This window comes from Silurus meridionalis, chromosome 10 (genome assembly GCF_014805685.1).
Source record: "Silurus meridionalis isolate SWU-2019-XX chromosome 10, ASM1480568v1, whole genome shotgun sequence".
In the NCBI taxonomy this organism is placed as follows: Eukaryota; Metazoa; Chordata; class Actinopteri; order Siluriformes; family Siluridae; genus Silurus; species Silurus meridionalis.
In genome coordinates this window covers 18,488,663-18,511,911 of record NC_060893.1, presented here as the reverse complement: position 1 = coordinate 18,511,911, position 23,249 = coordinate 18,488,663, and the positions used below count along the sequence as shown (strand labels likewise).

The 23,249-nt window shown below is 40.2% G+C and overlaps 1 protein-coding gene across 2 annotated transcripts in view; it reads right to left on the bottom strand.

Moving 5' to 3' along the window:
- The window catches only part of med12 (mediator complex subunit 12), a 44,223-nt gene that overhangs the window by 627 nt on the left and 20,347 nt on the right, over positions 1-23,249 (bottom strand). Inside the window, exons 20-43 of one of the 2 annotated variants that reach the window (XM_046859042.1) lie at positions 22,588-22,719; positions 22,269-22,496; positions 21,377-21,521; positions 20,297-20,417; positions 17,541-17,648; positions 16,929-17,042; positions 16,504-16,667; positions 15,925-16,104; positions 14,633-14,704; positions 14,012-14,172; positions 13,557-13,718; positions 12,329-12,440; positions 11,980-12,069; positions 11,784-11,893; positions 10,276-10,411; positions 9,943-10,092; positions 9,450-9,815; positions 8,354-8,495; positions 6,947-7,164; positions 4,628-4,702; positions 3,912-4,129; positions 3,070-3,259; positions 957-1,215; positions 19-93 (exon numbers count right to left, since the gene is read on the bottom strand). In XM_046859042.1, coding sequence (XP_046714998.1) covers positions 19-93; positions 957-1,215; positions 3,070-3,259; positions 3,912-4,129; positions 4,628-4,702; positions 6,947-7,164; positions 8,354-8,495; positions 9,450-9,815; positions 9,943-10,092; positions 10,276-10,411; positions 11,784-11,893; positions 11,980-12,069; positions 12,329-12,440; positions 13,557-13,718; positions 14,012-14,172; positions 14,633-14,704; positions 15,925-16,104; positions 16,504-16,667; positions 16,929-17,042; positions 17,541-17,648; positions 20,297-20,417; positions 21,377-21,521; positions 22,269-22,496; positions 22,588-22,719 — 3,728 coding nt within the window. Of the gene's footprint in view, positions 1-18; positions 94-666; positions 1,216-3,069; positions 3,260-3,911; positions 4,130-4,627; positions 4,703-6,946; positions 7,165-8,353; positions 8,496-9,449; positions 9,816-9,942; positions 10,093-10,275; positions 10,412-11,783; positions 11,894-11,979; positions 12,070-12,328; positions 12,441-13,556; positions 13,719-14,011; positions 14,173-14,632; positions 14,705-15,924; positions 16,105-16,503; positions 16,668-16,928; positions 17,043-17,540; positions 17,649-20,296; positions 20,418-21,376; positions 21,522-22,268; positions 22,497-22,587; positions 22,720-23,249 lie in introns of those variants that run through there. The other variant, XM_046859041.1, reaches the window with a different exon arrangement.

Here is a 23,249-nt window from a genome sequence, read left to right as displayed (position 1 = left end):
GAGGACTTGTGAACTTACTGGACAGCTGCTGTTGGAGTTGTCTGACCAAAGCAGCAGTTTGTTGTTGCTGTTGCGTCTGCTGCATGCCCTGCCCTGGCGAGAACTGAACACACACACACACACACACACACACACACACACACACACACACACACACACACACACACACACACACACACACACACACACACACACACACACACACACACACACACACACACACACACACACACACACACACACGAGTTGAGATACATGCGGTAAATTATTACTCCGGTCAAAGTGTCCCTTTAAACGTTCACTTAAATAAAAGTACAACAATTTTTGCCTTCAAATGTACTTAAGTATCCAAAGTACTATGATTTATTATGACTTTAATGTTCCGATTATCATTTTGATCACAAGACTGTTGCTTAATCAACTATGTGAAAATACTTTTTTTCTCTCAACACAACAATCTATTAATAGAATGATATTAATGAGTCAAACACTGATTGATGTTTATTACAATTATCATGAAACCAAAACCTTCTTTTTAACTACTTTTAAAAATCACTCAAATACGCTCACGTGTGTTGTGGTGAATTCGAGTCAGGGGTTTCTTCATCATTTATTCCTCTCTAAATGTTCTGCTTGCTGTTGAACTGATGCTGAACTGTATGTTGGTGATAAGTAGATACACACCAAGCGCCAATCAAAACACGTTCAAAACAGAGCGCACGCTCAAAACTGATTGTTGGATCGATGGGTGTTTGACCAGTTACATTTTTATCCTCATAAATAAAAAGGAATGTCTGATTTCACAAAATGTAGTAAAAGTTAAAAGTCTCTCCCAATGGAAATACTTCAGTAAAGAACAGAAACGTGCTAAAGCTACTTAAGTGCAGTAACGAATTACATTTACTTCCTTATAGTCCTCCACTGCATTACACATGCTGAAATGTTCATTAACTGGCTGCTCACCATGGGCTGCTGTGGAGGAAGAGGCTGCATGCCCAGGGTCTGATTCTGGGGCTGACCAGGAGGCTGGGCCGTGCCCACCTGCTGCTGCTGGACCTGCTGAGATGGGACCTGCTGTGCCTGCTGCACCTGCTGAGGGGTGACCTGCTGCTGCTGCACCTGCTGCTGCTGCACCTGCTGCTGTTGCTGCTGCACCTGCTGCTGCTGCACCTGCTGTTGTTGCTGCTGCACCTGCTGCTGCTGCTGCTGTTGTTGCTGTGGATGGGACCAAAGCACAAGAAAAGTGTGTATAAACAGAACTGATCCGTAGTTTCTGCTTAACATGCTCAGTCGATACTGATGTGATCCCTGATATGGAGCCCAAACACATGACGGATGAGAGAATTTGCCTTAGTTCTGAGGTTCGTTTCACTAAAATGCTTTGAATGATCAAATTCCAAAAACATTGAATGTGATTATTTTATTTGTCTTGAGCAAGAGGCAGGAATACACCCTGGCTGGGAAGTCAGTTAATCACAGGGCCCCAATACTCACCAATCATGAGACACTTTACAGTAACAAACACAGCAGTAAGGTCTGTATTATCAGACATTTAAAACGTACTAGACATAATTTCTCTATTCGGATCTGCCCCAATTAATTCTGATGCTCTGCCTCTGGATGGAGTTTCCCTCAATTAGAGATCACAGGTATAAATACACATAATTCACTTTAATTATTAAAAGGTCTGAAACGCTGCTTTAAGACCATGTCCATCTATACAAATAAACTCTTTACGGTTAAGGATGGTTCCACATGAACGGCCTAAAGATTGATGAAATTACTGAGAAACTCAAGAACAATGAGGATAGACTTGGACTGGAATTAATAACAGTTAACATAATTAACATACAGTGGAACCCGCTTATCTCGACCTCGGTTAACTCGACAACCCTATTAAGTCGACGTTTTTGAAGTGGAACCGCCATATTCTCGCTTTGTCTAAGCATTTTTTATCGGTTATGTCGACTTTGTTATATCGCCGAACCCTAATATCTCGAGCACAAGGGGGGGGGGGAAATTGCCATTTAACGTCGGTTATCTTGGGGGGGAATCCTTTGGGAAGAAAAGCGCAGCCGTTGAGAGAGTGCCGGTGGGAAGGCACTTACCGGGATACGCATGCGCGATAACAACGACCGCCGTGAACCAACATATACCAACAATAACGGACAGTGAGAGTGTGGAAGTTTAAATAGGAGCTGGTGATGATGATAAACGAGCACCATATGTGCGCGATTGAAGCCGGGAGCTTCAGAGAAAGCGGCCGAGAAAGCACCTGACACGCCGAAGGGGGCCGAAGGGGGCGTGGCAGGTGGATTCCTGACAGATAAACATGTACTGTATGTATTTTTATAGCATGCCTTCATCAAACAAATCGCAGCAACGCTGTTGTGTAAAAAACCTCTAAAAACACGTGCATGCACATTCTCATTTATTAACGCACATCATGTACATAAAGAAATTTCAAGCATGTTAATATATTGCCGCCATTTTGATTTTCGTTTATCTCGATCATCGGTTATCTCGATGCTTTTTGGTGACCCCTAAGGACATCGACATAACCGGGTTCCTGTGTGTATATTAAATGGAACTATAATGAATGGCCATTTAGGGTTACCCAGATTAGGACGAGTTCCCTTTTGAGTCTGGTTACAAACTTATAGGCACTAAAATATAAATTGATCTTTTAGAAGCTATTTATCTTTGTAAAGCTGCTTTCAGACAATGTTCATTGTTAGAAGCGTCATACAAATAAAACTGAATTGAGTTACTTTCAATACTCATTCTATCAAATGTGGCTTGCAAATTTGTCTCTGGATTACAAGCGACCATCTGGTGTTTGCTCACAGGGTTAAAATACAAAAAATACCGTTTTCTTTATATGATCATATTATCCACCATTATTAAACCCTTTCTCTCTTTTAATAAAACAATATAAGGCTATGGATGCATATCAATAACATGAAATGCCTGAGTACAGATCTTTGAGACACTACATGAGTAAATCCACAGTATAACGATGTGTTTATTTAAACACAGTGATGTGAGGTAGTGTAAAAGTAAATGTACCCGGAGGGCCTGTTGTCTCAAGAACTGCTGTTGTTGCTGCTGCTGCTGCTGCTGCTGCTGCACCTGCTGTTGCTGCTGCTGGTCCAGCATCTGATTGGTGCGCATGTTGGGGTGCATGCCCTGCGCCTGCATGTGGGCCGGTCCCAGGCTATGCATCATGGGAGCCTGCTGTATAGGCTGATGGGGAAACCTGCATCACATCCAAAGTAGATCCAGTTACATCAAGACTTAAAGCAAAAAACCTTATTTTAATAGATTTGCAGTTTCATACATTATATATATATAAATAAATAAATTATCTTTAATGTTAAATGTTAAAAAATGCAAAACATTTTGTAATTTATCATTATTAGCAGACCCCTGCAGTACCACTGTGGACCCCCAGGGTTGAAGAAAAATGGCCTAGGACCTAAATAAATCCAAAAATATGTTCATTTGTCAATTTAGCTAATTTATCCATTATTTATTATGCCTTTGATTAGTATTGCTCATAAGCTCTTCCTCCATCTCAAGATTTTCATCTGACCTTAAAATCTCTTGACAGCAAAAAAAACCCACAAGCATGTCCCAGTTATACACACACACACACACACACACAAGTGTAGCTTGAATGTAGGGTAACAGGGTGGCGTGTATGTTATGTTAAGCAGGACAGCATATGTCTGTGGCTGGAGCAGTACTCTAAATGCTGCGTATAAAAGTAAAAAAAAAGAAAACCATTATAAAGGCTAACAAAAGTCTACTATGTAAGTACATACGACTGCTATAGATCAGGCCTCTGTGTACAAGCTGAGATTTGAATGAACAGCATTAAGTTTTAATGCGCGTTTTGAAACTCGAACCTCGGTGTGTTTTGCATGTTGCTTGGGAACGTCCCAGGGGCCTGCTGGTGGACGTATCCACTGGGTCTCTGCTGCATCTGCCTCAGAGGATCCACCACACCAGGGTTGGTACCGGGATGGGCTCCTGGGAAGCCCTGGTTATTGTATGAAGAAACTAATCCACCAGTTTGAGAGGAGTGCGGCTGCATCCCCACGTGAGAATTGTAGGGAGCGTAGCCCTGTAGCAAGAAACGAAAGAGTACACAGAATTTATTTATTTATTTATTTCAAATGGCGCCTTGCTTTATTGCATTTAACCAAAATATTCGTACTGCTGCACTAAAAAGAAAAAATTTAATAGGAACTTTATTATTTAAAAAAAATTATATTAATGAAGTTTTCATTTGAACATCACATTACTGAAGACATGCACGTCCTCGCTAATAGAAAAAAAAAACTGCTAAAAAGGTGAGAATGAATTTGAGGTGTGCGGAAATATTGGAAAAGAAAATGATGGCGATATTTCCGAGCACAGCCCTGCGTACGCACAACGTGATGACACAGAAGTTCGTGTGATGCACAAAAACACGTGCAATCACAAGGAAAACCTGACCATGAAAACTCACTGTGTCATCCGAATAACGTCTAATAACAAAAGTACCGTTATCAGCTCCTTCATTACAATTACACAGTTAGAAGTGAGTAGATGAAGGGAATAAAATCCTGGAAGCTCTTGCCTGTGAGGACTGCATGGGGGTGTAGGACTGATTGGGAGCCATCGGTCTCATCTGTGGTCCAATCATGTTCTGGTTCTCCGTTTACAAAAACACAAAAACAATTAAACAGTGTTTTTTTTCCCCACAACAAGCATTCAGCCTGCATATTAAAACAGCTCCCACTATAAATTTATCTCACCCAGTACCTGAGCTGCACTGCATTTATATAATCCTAACCTTTACCCATCGCTCAACAGCTCAGGTTGACTCCACTTGGCCACGCATGATCATTTTTTTCATTAGTGGTGAATGAAGTACAAAAACCATGTAGTCCAGTAAAAGTAAGGTGTGCTCCAAATAACAGTATTTTCATACAAACCGAGATAATAAATAGAGTCTTTTCATTATAGCCATAATAAATCAATACTTAAGTACATTTAAAAGACTTTTACTAAAGTAAAATTTTATTTATTTATAGAATGATAATGAGTTCAACACCGATTGATATCTATTAAAATTATTGTCTTTTCAGCTACTTAAAAAAAAAAATTGTGCAAATAAGATCACGTGTTTATCCTCATAAAAAAAAAAAAAAAAAAAAAAAAAAGGAAGGACTGATTTCACAAAATGTAGTAAAAAGTAAAATATTTGACTTTGTAATGTAGTGAAGTTAAAGTCTCCCCGAATAGAAATACTTCAGTAAACTACAGAAACGTGAAAAAGCTACTTAAGTTCAGTGAAAAATTAAGAGACTTAACTCAAAGTGGCATAAACTTTAAAACAGCACATGACCAGTGAACAAACGAGCAGTAGTGTAGCCGAAAAGTCTTCACAGTGCTTCACTTTTTACATTTTATGTTAATGCCTTATTAAAAAATAATAATAAAAAGGTTCTACAAACAAAACACCATAATGACAACAAAAGTTTGTTTGTAATTTATTTTAAAAATAAATAAATAAAAAAAACAGGAAAAAATAAATAAAATCATGTACATATGTATCACAGATTTTGCCATTACACTCATCCTGTTTCCACTGATCATCCATGAGATGTTTCTACAACTTGGTTGGAGCCCACCGGTGGTAAATTCAGTTGATTGGACATGATTTGGAGAGGCACTCACCGGTCTATAGAAGGTCCCACGGTTAACAGTGTATATCAGAGCACAAACCAAGCCATGAAATCCAAGGAATTGTCTGTAGACAGGATTGTGTTGAGGCACAGATCTGGGGAAGGGTACAGAAAAACGTCTGCAGCATTGAAGGTCCCAATAAGCACAGTGGCCTCTATTATCCGTAAATGGAAGAAGTTTGGAACCAACAGAACTCTTCCTAGTGATCATGGGAGAAGGGCCTAAATGAGTGATTGGGAGAATTAGAGTCAGGGAGGTGACCAAGAACCTGATAGTCACTCTGAAAGAGCTCCAGCATCTCTAAGAGAAAGGAGAACCTTTCAGAAGAACAACTATCTGTGCAGCACTCCTCAGTAAAAGGAACATGACAGCCCACCTGGAGTTTGCCAAAAGGCAGCTGAAGGACTCTCAGACCATGAGAAACAAAGATTGAACTCTTTGACCTAAATGCCAAGTGTCATGTCTGGAGGAAACCAGTCAGGGCTCATCACCTGGCCAATACCATCACTACAGTGAAGCATGGTGGTGGCAGCATCATGTTATGGGGATGTTTTTGAGCAGCAGGAACTGGAAGACTGGTCAGAATCGATGGAAAGATGAATGCAGCAATATACAGAGACATCCTTGATGAAAACCTGCTCCAGAGCGCTCTGGACCTCAGACTGGGGAGACTTGAACACCAACCCAAATGAACATCACTAGAGAGATCTGAAAATGGCTGTGCACTGACGCTCCTTATCCAACCTGATGGAGCTTGAGTGGTTCGGCACAGAAAAATGGGAGAAACTAAAATTTCAAACAAACTTCTTGAACGTTGTCATTATGGGTTATTGTTTATAAAATTCATTTTGGGAATAATGCTGTAACACAATGTGGAAAAGGTGAAGCGCTGTGAAGACTATACGGATGCACTGTACACACACACACACACACACACACACACACACACACACACACACACACACACACACACACACACACACACACACACACACACACACGTCAACATTAATAAAATCTCCCTACTCAACTCAATGGTCTAAAATAAGGATGCCTTTTGTAATGGTGCAGAACAGGCTTTAGAAAAGGCCAAGCTCTTTATAGCCCAAGTATAATTGTATAGCGAACACGAGCAATGACTAACTAAGATCTCTCTCGGCTGGTGCCTCTTTGTTTCTGGGGTTTCAATGTCTGAAATCAGACTCACCAGTCTGACCTGCAGCTGCTGCCGAAGAATCTGGCTTTGCGGTATAGCAGGCTGCGGTTTGAAGCCTATCGGGTACTGCTTATTATCCACGCCCATCATGCTCATGCCACCCTGGATGTTGGACATCATGCCTGGGTAATTGGCCCGCGGGGGCATGATCTTCGGATGATTGCTCAATGGTACGCGAGATCGGTATGGAGGCTCCAGTCCTGGCCCTCCTGTACAAGATTCATTGGAATTATACAAATACGTTAAGGCAAACAAACGTATGCACATACACTGTACAGTCCACTTATTATATGTACTGGATAACCAACTATACTGTTACTCAAATGACTTCGTCAATCCAGTATACATACAATACGACCTACACACTTAAGTATTCCAATTACGCATTTTTATTTCTTACATGTACCGAAAAAAACTTAACCACCAGTAAATACAATTATATTAGTAGTGCATGTAATAAAGAGGTTCTTTTTAATAAAAGCGCTAGTTTTTCAGTTCACCTGTTCATTTGCATGGTCAAGTATTTAATTGTGGATCGCTAAAATGTTCACTATTTATTAGAGGTGTAACGGTACAAATATTCGTATCAAACTCCTTCGGTACAGGGCTTTCGGTTCGGTGCGCACGTGTACCGAATGCAGTCGTTCTTTACCTGCGGAACCTGGTTAAAATCATATATAAGTTTTATATATAAGTATATTATATTTGTAAAAAATCGAATATTAAATATAAAACAAACTTATATACATCTATCTATCTCTCTCTCTCTCGGGTTATATATCTTGGGTTATACATATATATATATATATCTCTCTCTCTCTTGGGTTATATATATATATATATATATATATATATATATATATATATATATATATATATATATATTACCCAAATGGGGTCTAACAAATATATATGATTTAAATTACTCCATTAATTAAATTGTATTTATTCAATTTAATTTGTGTCAATTTAATCGATTACACAATTTAATTACTGTAGTAAAAAAAAAGCATATTGCATTCATTAGATTTCCTCTATTTTATTTTTTATAAAATAGTGTATAAATATTATTCTATATATTATTTAAACAAGTGGTCCTTTTATTTAAAATTGTTTTAATATTTTCAACTGTTCACAAATTTAATTATAAACTACATTAATAAAAAAGGACAAGCAATTTTATATTTTGCATTTCTTCCCCCCACAGTACCGAAATTGAATTTAACCGTGACTTAAAACCAAAGTCTGTACCGAATCGTGAATTTTGTTTACCGTTACACCCCTACTAGTTACATGTCTGATTTCAGTCCAGCGTCAGTAATGCACGTTTTCAGAGACGGCGCTGGAGTTCAGAATAAAAACAAGGTGATGTACGTGAAGATGATTGACCAGCCTGACCTGGAGGAAGAGGCTGATTCTGAGTGAACATGATCGGCGGGTTGTAGGGTATTGCTCTGTATGGGTTGGGCTGGTTCATGATCTCGGGATTCATGGCTGGTCCCAGATACGGCATTACACCTTGGTTACGTGCTGTGTAGTCCTGGAGAACAACGATAACTGTGTTAGTCAGCGATCCAACCAAACAAACCGGTACACCATCAATACAATACTTTCCTGCTGTCCTAATTTTTTCCCACATCAAGACGACCCACAGAGGAAGGTATTTCTCGATAGAGAAATTATAAAAAAAAAAAATACATTTGAAACTAAGCCAGTTTCTCTATTGCCTGTATTCACACCTGGTATTAACAGCGGCTAAACCGGTAAGACCGGTCTGCTGGACTAAATTCCATCAGAATCACCTATCTTTTAATGTTTTTGTACATGAATATGTATTAAATTACTCCCAATAGTCTATTTTCTCTATTTCATAGTGTTTCTCTCAGGTGTGCTGCTGCAAATACTGTCGGTTTTTAACCAATCAGATTTCAGAGTCAGTGAGGCCACCTAGAAGGCGTCCAATAACATCTTCCCTTTGATTGGGTGGTCAGAAAGCGCAAACCGCATCTTTTAGCAAACTGAACAAGCTCAAATGTATTCATGTGAAACAGCTGTTTTTTTTTATTATTTGACATTGGCTGATGGAGGAGAAGAAATTGATTAGATTTTATACTTACAAGGGCATTTACAAGACACACTTTTCAAGGAAGAGGTGGATTGGTTCAGGCACCAATGAAATCCTAGGTGTTAAAAGCACAGCCTGCTACTGGGTATTAATACTGATTCGATTCGACAGAGTCAGCACAGTACAGATACCTGCTACCTTTTTTTTTTTTTTTTTTTTTTGGCCTGACTGTTTAGAACTCGCTAGAATAATGGATTAAAGTGATGCTACAACAGCAGAGAAAAAAACCTGCTTTTTTGTAGCTTCTTTCAAGGTTCCATCTCAGGTTATGTTTGCAGATGCAAACCAGGTTAATACCAGGTGTGAAAAGTAAACTAAATTATTTGGACTTAAAATTTGAACCCGTTTGGAATTTCAAAGCTAACCAACCTCTGGTTTATTTACAGATGAAGCTTTCTTCTTCTTCGATTTCTTCTTGCCTGGTTCGGCCCCCACGTTGGGCACGCTCTTATCCGTCTTCACTGCCTCCACCATCTTCTTCTCGGGTTCTTGAGGCACAGGTGTGGGAGGCTCCTCCTCCTCTGGAGGCAGGGGGAGAGACTCCAGGTAATAGCTGCGTGGTTTGGGTTTCAGATGTGTGTGATAAAGCAGGAGTCTCTGCTGTTCCTCAAAGCGGGTGACCTTGCGGTCGACGCGCACCGTGCCGAACCAGCCCCAGGAAAGAGGAGCCGAGTGCTTCAGGCCCTCGAATACATCCCACGGGGAGATCTTCTGCTTCGTCGACACCTGTAAACCCTGCAACGAGAATCACAGAAGGAGAAGCAGGAGCTTAGAGGCTCTGCGAGAATTTGAAAAACGTTTTTAAACGGATGAATGCATCACACGATATGCCTGATAATGAAGGAGTGAAGAGGACGAGTACCTCTTTCTCAAACCCAGCGATTTTGTTCCCCTTGGTGTCTATAAGCGATCCCTGGGGTTCACAGGTAATGACGTCCCGAGTCTGCTTGGGTAGCGGCAGCAACTGTCGCACCTTCTCCAAACTCTCGGACTGACGATCCCCCAGCTCTTTCTGCACAGGAAACCAGTACACTATTTATATTTACCAAACACCACGAAGAAACAGATCATTATTCATCTAACAAATAAATGTAATAAGAAGTCAGTGCAGTAGTATTCAGATACAGCCCTGTAGACTGATGCTGGGTAGACATGTATGGAATGTAAGCAAGGTTTTCGGCTCTCTTTCTCTCACCCTGAGTTTCTTCACTAGGTTCATATAAGCTCTCTTGTTCTCCTCCATCCCTCCCTGAGAAATGCTGGACATGTCGGCTGCCAGGGTTCCGTTGATCAGCACGCTCAGCATGTCCAGCACGGTGGTGAACAGCTCACTTTGGCACAGAGACACACACACACACACACAGACAAGTCACACAAACTGTTTCTGCAGAGACACATCACAGGGCAACACATCAACAGCAGGTTACTGACTATCAGAATCAGGTTGCTTTGCCAGTTCCATTTATTCGTTATCGAGCGGGTTGTAGAATTGTGTGGCAGCCAGCGAAAACTTGACATTAAACCGGCTCACTACGTCACTTTGTCAAATACGAGGTGGCATCAAGAGAGTTCGAGTTTTGTAACAGACTCAACACAAGGCTGCACACAGTCACAGGGAGCACCGACTGCCATCACGTGCCAAAAGACATCATGGAGATGAAGATCCAGCTCAAAGCTCGCCATTGTGACACCATTGTGGCGACTCGGCAAGAATAGCAGAAGGTACTTGACATGCTTTGAAAACTTCCAGGACACATTCCAGAAGAAGCAGGAAAGCTGGGAGCGCTGTATTGCTGTGTAAGGGGACTATTCTGATGGTGATTGTGTGTAAATGTAGATAAATTAAGTACTTTCCTATAAACAGAGTCGGTCTCTGAACTTTGTGATACCACCGTGTATTTGTCGGTGTTTTAAAAATATACAGTATGTACCCGAAATACGAACACGGATGCAAACAATTCACAGGCGTACGGTGTTCAATCAAAGCCGATAATGTGTGGAAGCAAGCGGAAAAGCAGCGGTGACGTGGAGGAGACTGCTAAGAAACGCAAAGCAATAAGTGTAGAAGCAAAAGCAAGTTTAACATTCTACATATGTGGTTTCTCCATCAATGAACATTTTAAGACACTGGCATAAACGAGTTGGTGTTGAAACTATAAGAGGTTGGGCTAATTAATGATTTGTAATCTCTTGGTGTCATCCAAATGAGGATGGGGGTCTGGTTCCTCTCAAGGTTTCTTCCTCGTACCATCTGAGAGAGTTTTTCACTGCCATTGTTGCTCCAGGCTGCTCATTAGGGATAAATACACATACATTTAAATACAAGTAAACTTTACATTTTGTAAAGCTGCTTTAAGACAATGTCGATTGTTAAAATGACATTGAATTGAAAGTGTAGTCTGCCGTGCCAACAAGGTCAACAATGAGGTATTAATCATATCGAAAAATCAAAAAATTTTATTTACAGTATTTTTGTGGTTTTTTTCCCCCCCATTACATTGTACATTTGTGTCAAAAGTGTGTAAACCCCACTGCTAAAAATAATAATAATAATAATAATAATTTTCGAATGTGCTAATGGAATGGAACCCATTTTTGGCCAAAACAAGACTTTCCACACCACCAGATATTAAAGCCTTTATAATTTTTCTGCATTTATTTATTAATTATCAAAAAAATGTATTTAATACATTTGTTACTTACTTGTTGGACTGCATGTCGACTGTGCCGCTGCTGATGATGTCGAGGAGAAGCACGGCCCATTCGGTGGTCTGCTGTGTGCTGCGCTGCACCGTGTCGAACATCCCGCCCACCTACATCAAACAAAAAACAATTAGCAAAAACAATCATTACAGTGATATGACACAAATCCAAACAAAAAACAAACCACGATTCTTACTAAATTGAGTCGCAGCTTCAGAGCCTCATGCATCATCTGCTTCGCCTTGCAGTCATCCTGATACTGATCCTCACGCCAGTTAGTGACGATCTATTTAAAATCCAGCACACAAAGCATTCAGTCTCAGTACAGACCCAAACAAGAGGTGTGCTCTCAGGAACCACGGACAAGAAATTACACTAAAGCTGATTTTATATATATATATATATATATATATATATATATATATATATATATAAATATATATATATATATATATAAATATATATCTCCATTCTGTAACAAATCCATTCTGGTCAATTGTCCAAGACATGGTCCTAATTTAAATCGTTATGAAGAGCTGCTGTACCTGCTGCACCTGGCTGTAGAGGGAGGTAAGGAGTCCCTCTCTCTGCTCATCCTGGCCTTTCAGGCATGTAAGCACCAGAGACAGGAAAGGCTGCTGGCTCAAAAGGGACATACTACAAAACAAAATCACAGCAGCACAGTAGGAATAAGATCCAGATCAAAACTTTAAACAAAAATGGATAAAAGTGGAACATATTTATATACACCATCATATTTATATACTATTATCCACATGACAACAAAAGATCCAGATAATGTATGCATCAATACCAAATATAAAATAAAGCATATATTTTATTTAATAAAATCGAATATTCTAACAATTGACTAATATTTACTGTGCTAACCTAGTCAATGGTTATGCATACACAAACACTATATGGACAAAAGTATTGGGACACCTGATTTTCTCAGCCATATGTGGTTCTTTCCCAAACTGTTATTGCAAAGTTGAAGGCACACGATTGTATCAGGCGTCTTTGGATGCGGTAGCATGAAATTCACCCTTCACACATCAACTAGGAGACCCAAACCTGTTCCAGCATGACAATACATTGTTGCACAAAGCTAACTTCATGAAGATATGCTTAACATGGGATGGAGTAGAAGATCTTCTGCTATAGAGCGATGATCTCAACCCTACTGAAAACCTTTTGAATGAATTGTAACACTGCCTGCACCCCAGTTGCCCTCATCTCAACTACATCAGTAGATTACTGACTTTACTAACACCCTTGTGTCAGAATAAGCACATACCTCCACAGGTACACTCCAAAATCTAGTGGAACATCTTCCCAGAATAGTGGAGGTTATAATAAGAACAAAACAAGACTAAATATGGAATGGGATGTTCAAAAAGCACATATGAATTTTATGGCCAGGGGTCCACAAACCTTTGGAAATATAGTGCACACACACACACACACACACATATATACATATGATATGTAATGTTAGTATGTAGCTGAGCATGTATACATATGTTTCATCTAGCATGGGAAAGACAAGGAAGATATTTGTCCCCTATAGACTGAAGACCTTTGGGTTTCAGATGAATATGAGATGACAGACCAGAGTTTCTGCTTTCATGTCCTGATATTCACATTTACATGCATTTAAAACACACTGCTGATCTAATACGTTCCAAAAAGAATTTGTATCATGACATTTCGGTGTATTGCTCGGGATGAAGAACAAAGTTTCTTTCCATTTTTTAAGATCTTTTGTACCTTTTCTGTTTCTGTCGATCTCTCTCCTTGCGAGAGGAGGACCCGAGGTGCTGCCCCTTCTCCAGCTCCTCCCCTGCTGCTTTCAGTACGTGTCCCTGTACTGAGGTGGGCAGTTTAGCGATCAGTGGAGCCACCAACCACACGCCTGAGCGCTCTGAAGAACTGCAGACACACACACACACACACACACACACACACACACACACACACACACACACACACACACACACACACACACACACACACACGTCACCTCAGCTGCCACTACTGCACCAGCATGGAATGAAGGCTGCTTGTTAGAACCTCTATGTCATGGACTGATTGATATATTTTCCCTCTTCTTTTTAAAGTTCACGAGGTTGCAGTATGTTTAAAAGGCCCTCCATTAACCTCCAGTAAAGCGAGACAGGCCCTGAGAGGAGGGTTTCTGCAGAGCCCTGATTGGGGTCACACACCTGAGCACAGGTTTGAGCTTGCTGGCGTTGTTGCTATTGGAGACCGAACTGCTCGCGGCAGCCGAGCCGTTCCAGGAAGGGTTACTCGAGTTCATCTCTGCAGACTTCTGGAAAACCTCGATGGTTGCCTTGGCGATGTTCTCCAGCAGGGAATAGAGCTCCTGTATACAATGAGAATGTGCTGCAATGACTAATCTATAATCCGATCTCCAATAATGTACAATATCATATAGAAAGCAGTAAAGGAAAACTTCAGCATAATTTCACCCTGATCTATAAATGGACGACAAAAAAAAAAAAAAGACTTTTTTTTCTTTTGCTATGTCTTAGTTTTGTGGGTTGTTCAGATTATTAAAACCACCGTGACTTCCAATATAACAGTTTCCTGATTGTGGTATTTCACGCTTTCTCTTCTAAATAAGGGGAAATGTGTTGAAATAATTGCTTGCAATCACACACATGCTACAAATGCGGTGCGTGAAAACTGCCGAAATGATTTTTTTATAAAAATCTCCTAACGATCACATCGATCATACACCTTTTCCGACCGCACTTTATTTTTCCTGCCGAAGTGAATTCAAGGCGAGTAGAATTTCTTACTCTATTACAGGGACGACTTACGTTATTAGAACTTTGCTTGATCATTAGCTGGAGCTCAAGGGAAGACTGTCTCATGGTCCACTGGTCCAGGTTCTGCAGGAAAGAAATCATAAAGGGGTTTGAAGTGAGTGTTGGTTTAAAGGGGCACCGTTTCTACACATCATTACACCATACTTTCATTTAGATCGCATGGTAGAATTATTATGCGAAGAAATAAAGGCTTGAAAATGCTGCAGAGATCCAAATGTGGATGTTAGAAAGAAATCTACATGTGCGCTTTTATTTAAACCTTGCGTTACTTACGCTGCACTGAGGTACCGGTACATTGAAAATTAAGACCTAGAACAGTAAATGTAAGACTTCTTTGGAAATTATTTTTAGATTTTAGACTTAAGACCCTGCGGAAACCCTGGTTGAGCATGTCTGTATCTGCATACTACTCATCTCATGTCTGAAACACTGAGGTTGTGTGATGTACCACAGTAGATGCCTTTTTACTAACACACTACACTACCATCGTCTGTAATAATGCAATTAACCGAAACTAGTGTATTTAAATGTTTTTTTCAATTCCATTAAGCTGGTTTTAAAATGTATAACAGTTATAAGACGAAATACATTTGGGAATCCACCTTGAGAGAAAAAAATCGCCATTATTTTCTATTTTTTTATAATGTTTCCTGGAACAGGCTTTAGCGCCGGCTCTCATTCTTCTAACATGAAGACTGGGGTTTGGCGATGAGGACTGAAATGAGCTGCACAGCTGAAACTGTAGAGCAGCTACTTCAAAGTGGAAACAGATTCCCTCATTACTCAACTGCCCTCCCTCAGAATTTACAGCTGGGCATGGGGGCGTCGGGGGGGTTGCTTGGGTTTGCTCAGCGAGGGGTTCACTTGAAGTTCAGTAATATAATGGATTGGACATGGCAGGGTCCTCAGAGTATCAGTTACACACACACACACACACACACTAAATGCTATTAGAAAATGACAGCATGGCTTGTGTGACAGGAATGGAAAGGTGGTAGCTTAGTGGTTAAGGCATTGGACATTGGATCCTAAGGTCATGAGTTCAAATCCCAACCACAACCAAGCTGCCACTCCTGGGCCCCTAAGCAAGGCCCTCAACACCATAGTTGCGCAGTTGTATGAATGATATGGGCGACTGCCAAATGGTGCCAATTTAAACGCGATGTCAAATTTACAGAGTTGTTTATTCTCATGAATCAAAAATATCTGATCTATTAAAGTCCATGACACTAAAAATCCATCAAGTCTTGTTCCATAGCCAAGTCTGTGAGTGCGTATCAGACCTGGAGGATGCGTTTGATGCGCTGCCTCTGAGGGTTTTCTCCCTCCTCACTGTCCAGCTGCCTGTGTGGGTAACAGATGAGCTGCAGTAGCCTCTGCGCCTGGATGTTCACCAGCACTGGGTCCTGAAGTGCGCTGCTGTCCTCGGAGAGAGATTTGAGACAGCGCTCTCCAACCCACTCCTGAAACAAAAGCACACAGTAGATGGTGTGATGGTCCACATGGCATTTTATTGCAGACGAGAGAATTAGTGCCCATCAGTGGTGAAGCATCAAACGTAACAACGTAACTGGACAAACACGCAGAGATCCACCAATCAGGGTCGAGTGTTTTAAACTCTGTTGACTGGCGCTTTTTTTTACCTACTGTATCTCTACTTTAACTCAACTCCATGGTTTGCGTACTTCGTCCACTACAGGTGCCCATGTAGCTCAAGCCATGAGAAGCTCGTTAACATATCGTTTTTTTTCCCTAAGTATAAAACTTTGAAGACATTACAGCGACATGAATCCTGGAATGAACATTATATTCCTGTACTTCAGTTCAGTTGGTCACCAGAATAAAAGCTTGCGGCCCCTCACCTGCTGACAGATGCTTTTCAGCACATACTTGGCGTAAACGTCTAGGCTGGCTGTTTCGATAGAGATGTTACGACCTCCGGATTTTTTCGAGCCCATGTCATCCTCCCCGATGTCATCTAAACCAGCAGGGTGGGAGAAGCCCGAGCCTTTTAACTCGGCATCCCCTATAACACGAACACACACACACACACACACACGACACAAGGCACAATAATGCAGTCTTTATAAATAACATACAACAAAATACTGGAAATGTTGACTTGCCATCATCATCATCATGTAATCAATAACTTATGATCATCCCTGCCAAAATGTATGGCAATTGATTTACACTATAATGTACATATATGAATTACAACAACATATAGAGAGAAGAAGAGAGAGAAAGGGGAAAATAAATAAATAAATAAATAAAAACCACTCACCGAGCATGAACACAGCTTTTAGGACAGCAAACACTGCACCTACTACAATACTATTCTGGGATGCAGCCAACAAATGGCGATCACATGATGACCTGATGCCCACTGTCGCCTTATCTGTGGGGAAACACCACACTTTATTAAAAGATTTGTCAGCATTTTTTTTTTTTTTTTTAGCAACATTGACTATTTTGCCTGGTACAGGGCTTCTGCAGATTTCAGTCGAATTTAAGACTATTAAGAATGAAAATCAAATCCTATATCATGACATACACACGCAAATACATTGTTAGCGACTGGCCATAACCAGGCCCTGAACCTAAAAAGGGATTCACACCAATAACAAAAAGCTGACTGGCTGTTGGTCTCATTTGTAGTTGTAATACAGTGAATTATATTTGGTTTAGTGGGAAAAAAAACCCAACAGAAACGAATAAACAAAAACATTCTAAAGTGCTTCAGGAGCATTTCAAAGTGCACTCAATGTAGTGTTTTGTGGAACCCTAAAAATGTTTTAAACCTTGAACAGCGAATGTAAGACTTTAAGGATTAAACTTTTGCACTGAGAGCACCTTTAAATATTGTATGCACAAATGTGACAACTGGATGTGTTACCCGTCTTGCTGTCCTGTGGACATGGATTTCTCTGAGGGGTTTTGAACAGATGCAGAAGAATCCTGCAGGTCAGTCTGGCTCCTGGCTCGGAGTCCTGCTCACTACAAGCTGCAAAACACACACACGCGCACACATTAAAATTAAGCTAAATAAATATACTTAGGCAAAATATGTTGATATTGCCAGTTGTGGCTAAACAGTGAAGACTCTGGGTTTCTAATCAGAAGCACATGTATTCAAGAAACAGCTTCACCAAGCTGCCACTGGAGGGCTTTTGAGAAAGAACCCTTAACCCTCTCTGTTCGACTGATTGTGTACGAAGGCTGCCCCTGCTCTCTGACCTCAACTTCCTAACAAGCAGGTATACTGTATACGAAGAGAAGAAACTTCCTGTGCTGTAATGTGTATGTGACAAATAAAGGTTGTTCCTGTTTCCATAGTACACATCATAATCAAAAAAAGCGAGCAGGAAGTGTACCATGTCTGTATACCATGTTACCAGTATGAGAAGACATTTTGCCGCATAACTATTTTTAATAAGTTTCTGAGTTCCCTCCAGACCTCTTTAGAAAAATGTGTTTATTACATTCTGGATTAAGTAGGTTAAATACGTAAGGCAGTTTTGCCCAGACTTTGTATGTAAGTATGAAGCTGAAAATGTTATAGCGAATTCCCTTGCACACTTCTCCCCTACTATATAATGGAAATGAGTTTTTGTGCTTTTTCCTAAAGCTTCTACTACAATACTGAGAACCTACGATTAACTAATTGTCAATCAAAAAAGGAGGTAAATTCTAAAACATATATCGGACCTCCCCTAAAAAAATTAAATCATTATTTTCTATTCTTTCTTTGTTTATATTTTCATTTGCTTGTAGTTTGTATTATGTACATATTGCAGAAAAAAAAGGGAAAAAAAAGAAATAAGAACAATTGTATGGCAGATAATAATGTAACTGTCCGTTTTGGAATAAGTACCGCTGTTTGTCACGGCACAAAAAATAATAAAAAAGTTTTTAACACCGGTATTGCGCGCGCATATATATAAATAAAAATATGGCTCCCCATGAGTTTGTATCAAAAAAAATGTGCACATTATTTAATAGACACGTATATGTATCACTGTTTCATTTCTGAGCAGAAAATCATGTTATTAGCTTTTAAGAGTTATTGCTAACAGAGGGTTGATCGAGATGCAAAACACGTCATGGACTTTACTCCTTAGAGAACATTGCAAAAATATTTATCACAATTCACCGACATGTATGACTATATCCTGCTTATGAACACCCCATACACTAGAAATGTCACAGTGATCATCAGCGATCACATGATCTTACATAGAGAAATGGCTGAACATCTACAAAGGATCAGTGACTTCATTGTGATGTTCTACCTGCTTTGGTTACACATCTTTTAGGAGACAAGTCTGGGGGTCTGAGCAAAAAACACAAAGAAACCTGTATTGGGATATGAATCATCATGCACGGAGACTGTTCCTACATGTACACACACACACACACACACACAGACGCCCAGCAGTCTAATTCAGCATCTCCCCATGAGTCACTGTTTCAGCACAGTGTGAACGCAGTGAATCCACACAGTGGGAGGTTTGAACCATGATATTGCACACACACTCGTTTGCTTCACTCTAACACAAGCTGTATAAATATAACAGGCATGAAGAAAAAGAAAAAAAAAGCACAGGTTCTAGAGGAACTTGTTATGAAGTGTCTTTGAGGAGCCCTAAAACAGGACGTGTGAAATATTTGTAACACTGAAAAGCAGGTCCAGATTTACGGCTATATTTATTCAGAACAGCGAGCGAGACATGGACTGTTTTGTGTAACGTGTGAGACAGACAGAATAACCGCTTCTTACACATCTACTTACTAATAGTGAGCTAATGCTGATTTCAAAATAGCAAGAGTCATAGCAGTGAGTGCAATTACAACACTGTTTAGAGTGCTGCATCTTTTCCATTTAGTTATGTGCTGTGAGATATATAAAATTTATTTGTCACAACCAGTTGGTTCTGATTAATTGTCTAGACAGTAAATTCTATCAGAGACTAAAACATACACTATATAGACAAAAGTACTGAGACACCTAAGATTTTCAGCCATATGTGGTTCCTCCCCAAACTGGTACCACAGAGCTGGAGGCACACGATTATACTGTATATAGGAGGTCTTTGGATATGCTAGAATTCAATTCTCTCTTCATTTGAAATCTGAAACCCAAGTCTGAGCTCTGAACACCTTTGAGACGAATGTGAACACTGACTGCACCCCAGACCTTCTCATTCTACATCAGTGACTTTACTAACACCCTTGTAGAACATCTTCCCAGAAGAGTGGAGGTTATTAAAAGAGTAAACAAAGACTACAGGTGGTATATGGGATGTTCGGAAAACATATATTAACGTTACGAGTTTCCATTTACATTTTCTATTTAATATATAGTTTCGATTTAAATGTTTTACTTTTTGTTTTAGAAGAATAGCCTTTATGTGTCTCCCACACACAGAACAGCACAATGAAATTATTTTCTTTGCATATCCCAGCTTGTTCAGAGCCTGGCGTCAAAGCGCAGTGTCAGCCACGATACAGCGCCCCTCGAGCAAAGAGGGTAAAGGGCCTTGCTCAAGGGCCCAAGAGTGGCACCTTGGCGATACCGGGGTGTGAACCCCCAACCTTCCGAACAGTAACCCAGTGAAAGATATTGAACCTAGGGTGAAGGTAATACAGTACCGGCGTTGAGGAGAGACGGGATGGCCACACAGCGCACGAGATCCTCCAGAAGCAGACACTGCCGAGCGATAAGGATGGCAACAAATGTAGCCAGGGAGTCGTGGAAGGATAAATCACTCACCTGCAAGGACACAAAATAACAATTTAAACAGGCGACTTTGATTTAACCTCAGTTTGATTAGTATTGTTCTTTTAACCAGAAAATTCAATTTAGTTTAACATTGACATTTATAACATTTGGCATACAGTCAGAGTAAATTTCATTTATTCAACTGAGCAGTTGAGCATTAAAGACCTTTCTAAAGGGTCCAGCAGCAGCAGCTTTATAGTGCTGAGATTTGAACATACAACCTTTTGATTTTGAGATTTGAATGGTTGTGCCATTTGTGGATTTATACCCATATTTAGCACCTTAATGACACCATTTTATCATGAGCAGCTTCTAAATGGTCCCAGAATGCAGATGTAAAGACCTCAAACCGGAAACCGTGCACAGTTACTAAAAAGGAAAATACAAATAATAACGGTTTTCCTGCCGGCCATCTCCACTGAGCCAGGGTCAGCTCAAATAAACCACAGGTGTACAGGCACACACACACACGCACACACACACCTGCTGTATAAAGCTTGCCACTGCCTCAGCTGCAGATTCTTATCCTTGGCTGCTTATTAACACATTAAGAAATGTCCAAACTTGGGGGACAGGCCCTTCTAATTAGCCTTTAACAAGATTAAAAACAATACGATCGATTCAACAAGAACATTTTGATCTCGTTAAATCTGGCATAATGTTTTTTTTTTTCCCCACACAGTCACAGGTACACACCAACTGTCTTTCATATTGAGTAAAAAGAAACGAGGAGGAAAAAAAAAAAAAAAAAGAGCATACTTCAGTAACTAACCACCATAAGAAGTTTGTCCTGACCTACAAAGTTACTGCATATATTTCGACACACATTTTTACTTTTATTCATACATTATAACTGTTAACTGTTCTCTCACTTTCTGTATGACTGAAAACAATGTGGTTTGTGCAGTAAATGAATGCATCTGATGCTGTGTGTGTGTGTGTGTACTTACATCTACATTGCAGAGCAGGTCATTGAAACCACAGTTGCCGTTGTTGGAAGAGCAGCACAGAGCCTTTAGGACACCCAGCCATTCAGCGCTCAGAGAGCGGCAGTAAGCGGTCAGCTCCGCACACAGGATACCAATATCATTAACCCTAAAACACCACACACACACACACACACACACACAGTAACATGAAAGAAATTTAAAGGCTTCAAAGGGTTAAAAATAGGGAATTTTTTTTAAATATATATTTATTTAATGACCAGTCTTTACTGTACACTGATCAGGTATAACATTATGACCACATGCCCAACATTGTATTAGTCTCCCTTTTGCTGAAAAAACAGCTGTGACCCGTCGAGCATCAACAGCATTAACTACTTCAGCAATTTGAGCTACAGTACAGGAGCTCTTCTGTTGGATCGGACCACACGGTCCAGCCCTCGCTCCACACGTGCATCCGGCCATCCATACTCTAGAAGCTGTTCTTTAATTAGAGCACTTTTAATAAACACTGATCACTGCAGACCAGAAACATCCCACAAGAGCCGCAGTTTTGGAGATGCTCTGACCCAGTCGTCTAACCATCACAATTCTCATATCCTTACGCTCGGCCATTTTTCCTGCTTCAAACACGTCAACTCTGAGGACAACATGTTCACTTGCTGCCTAATAATAACCCACACACGAACAGGTGCCATGATGAAGAGATCATCAGTGTTGTTTACTTCACCGTTCATAATGTTATGCCTGATCGGTGTATTTTAATGGTACACAAGACTGTTACCGAAATCTGCACGTCTATCATTGAAGACCCTTTGTGAAAAACAATGAAGATCTACATAATAAGCGTGTATAAAAATAATAAAAATAAAAGTCAAGTCTGAAATATTCTCACCTCTCAGGATCACGGTGGTCTACACACACGTCCATCAAGACGTTACACACGAAGCTGTAGCGGTTAGCTGGGCTGTCGTTGAGAATCTTACCCACCATGGAATGGTTGAGGTTGTGGGCTGAAGGGTTGGCAATGGCATCGATCATAAACACCTGGTCCCACAGCATGTTGGAGTCTGACGGATCAATGTTCCAGTAGATAGAGTTCTTCACCTTGGAGCAAAACTCACTTAGGAGAGAAAAAAAAAGAAAATTTGCAGATTGACTAGTCCAGAGATGCTAATTGATTTATAAAGAGTTGCTAAACAAAGTGAACTCACCTGAAGATCTCTCCAAACTTGCTCTTCAGGTGACTACAGGAGGTATAGAGGTCGTACAGGTAGGCCAGGATACAGCGCTCGGCTGAGGAACAGTCTGCAGGATTCACCCCTGACTTCACCACAATGCGCAACCTGCGCACACACACAATATAATAACCATCACACACTGTCACGTGCTCACGTACAACTGCGTTCACGGCTAAAAAAGTTTTTTGGTACCTGGTTTAAATTCTTTTTTTAAAAATTCAGGCTTGCACATACTCCGAATTTTCTCTGCGTGCGAATCAGTCGGACACGTCAAAAAACATTTTTAATGTGCTTCCATTTTTCTCTGATTACTCAGTTGACTTTAGTCTTATTATGTAATTATGTAATATTATGTAACAATAATCCATGGCTCAATGGTAGCTACCAAACTAGTGCACACCCAGCAAATTGTTGTTAATAAAACTGTTCATTAAAAAACGACAAGCAGTTTTATATTTTGCATTTCTTCTCTCTAACCATACAGAAATACAGCCGAACAGTGACTGAAGAAAAAAAAAACGAGGTACATTCTGAACCATGAACTTTTTGTACTGCACACCTCTAGTTAGCATCATCATTATTATTTTACCTGAAATATAGTTCTAACGTTTGTTTGTACAGCATCCTGTGAATAG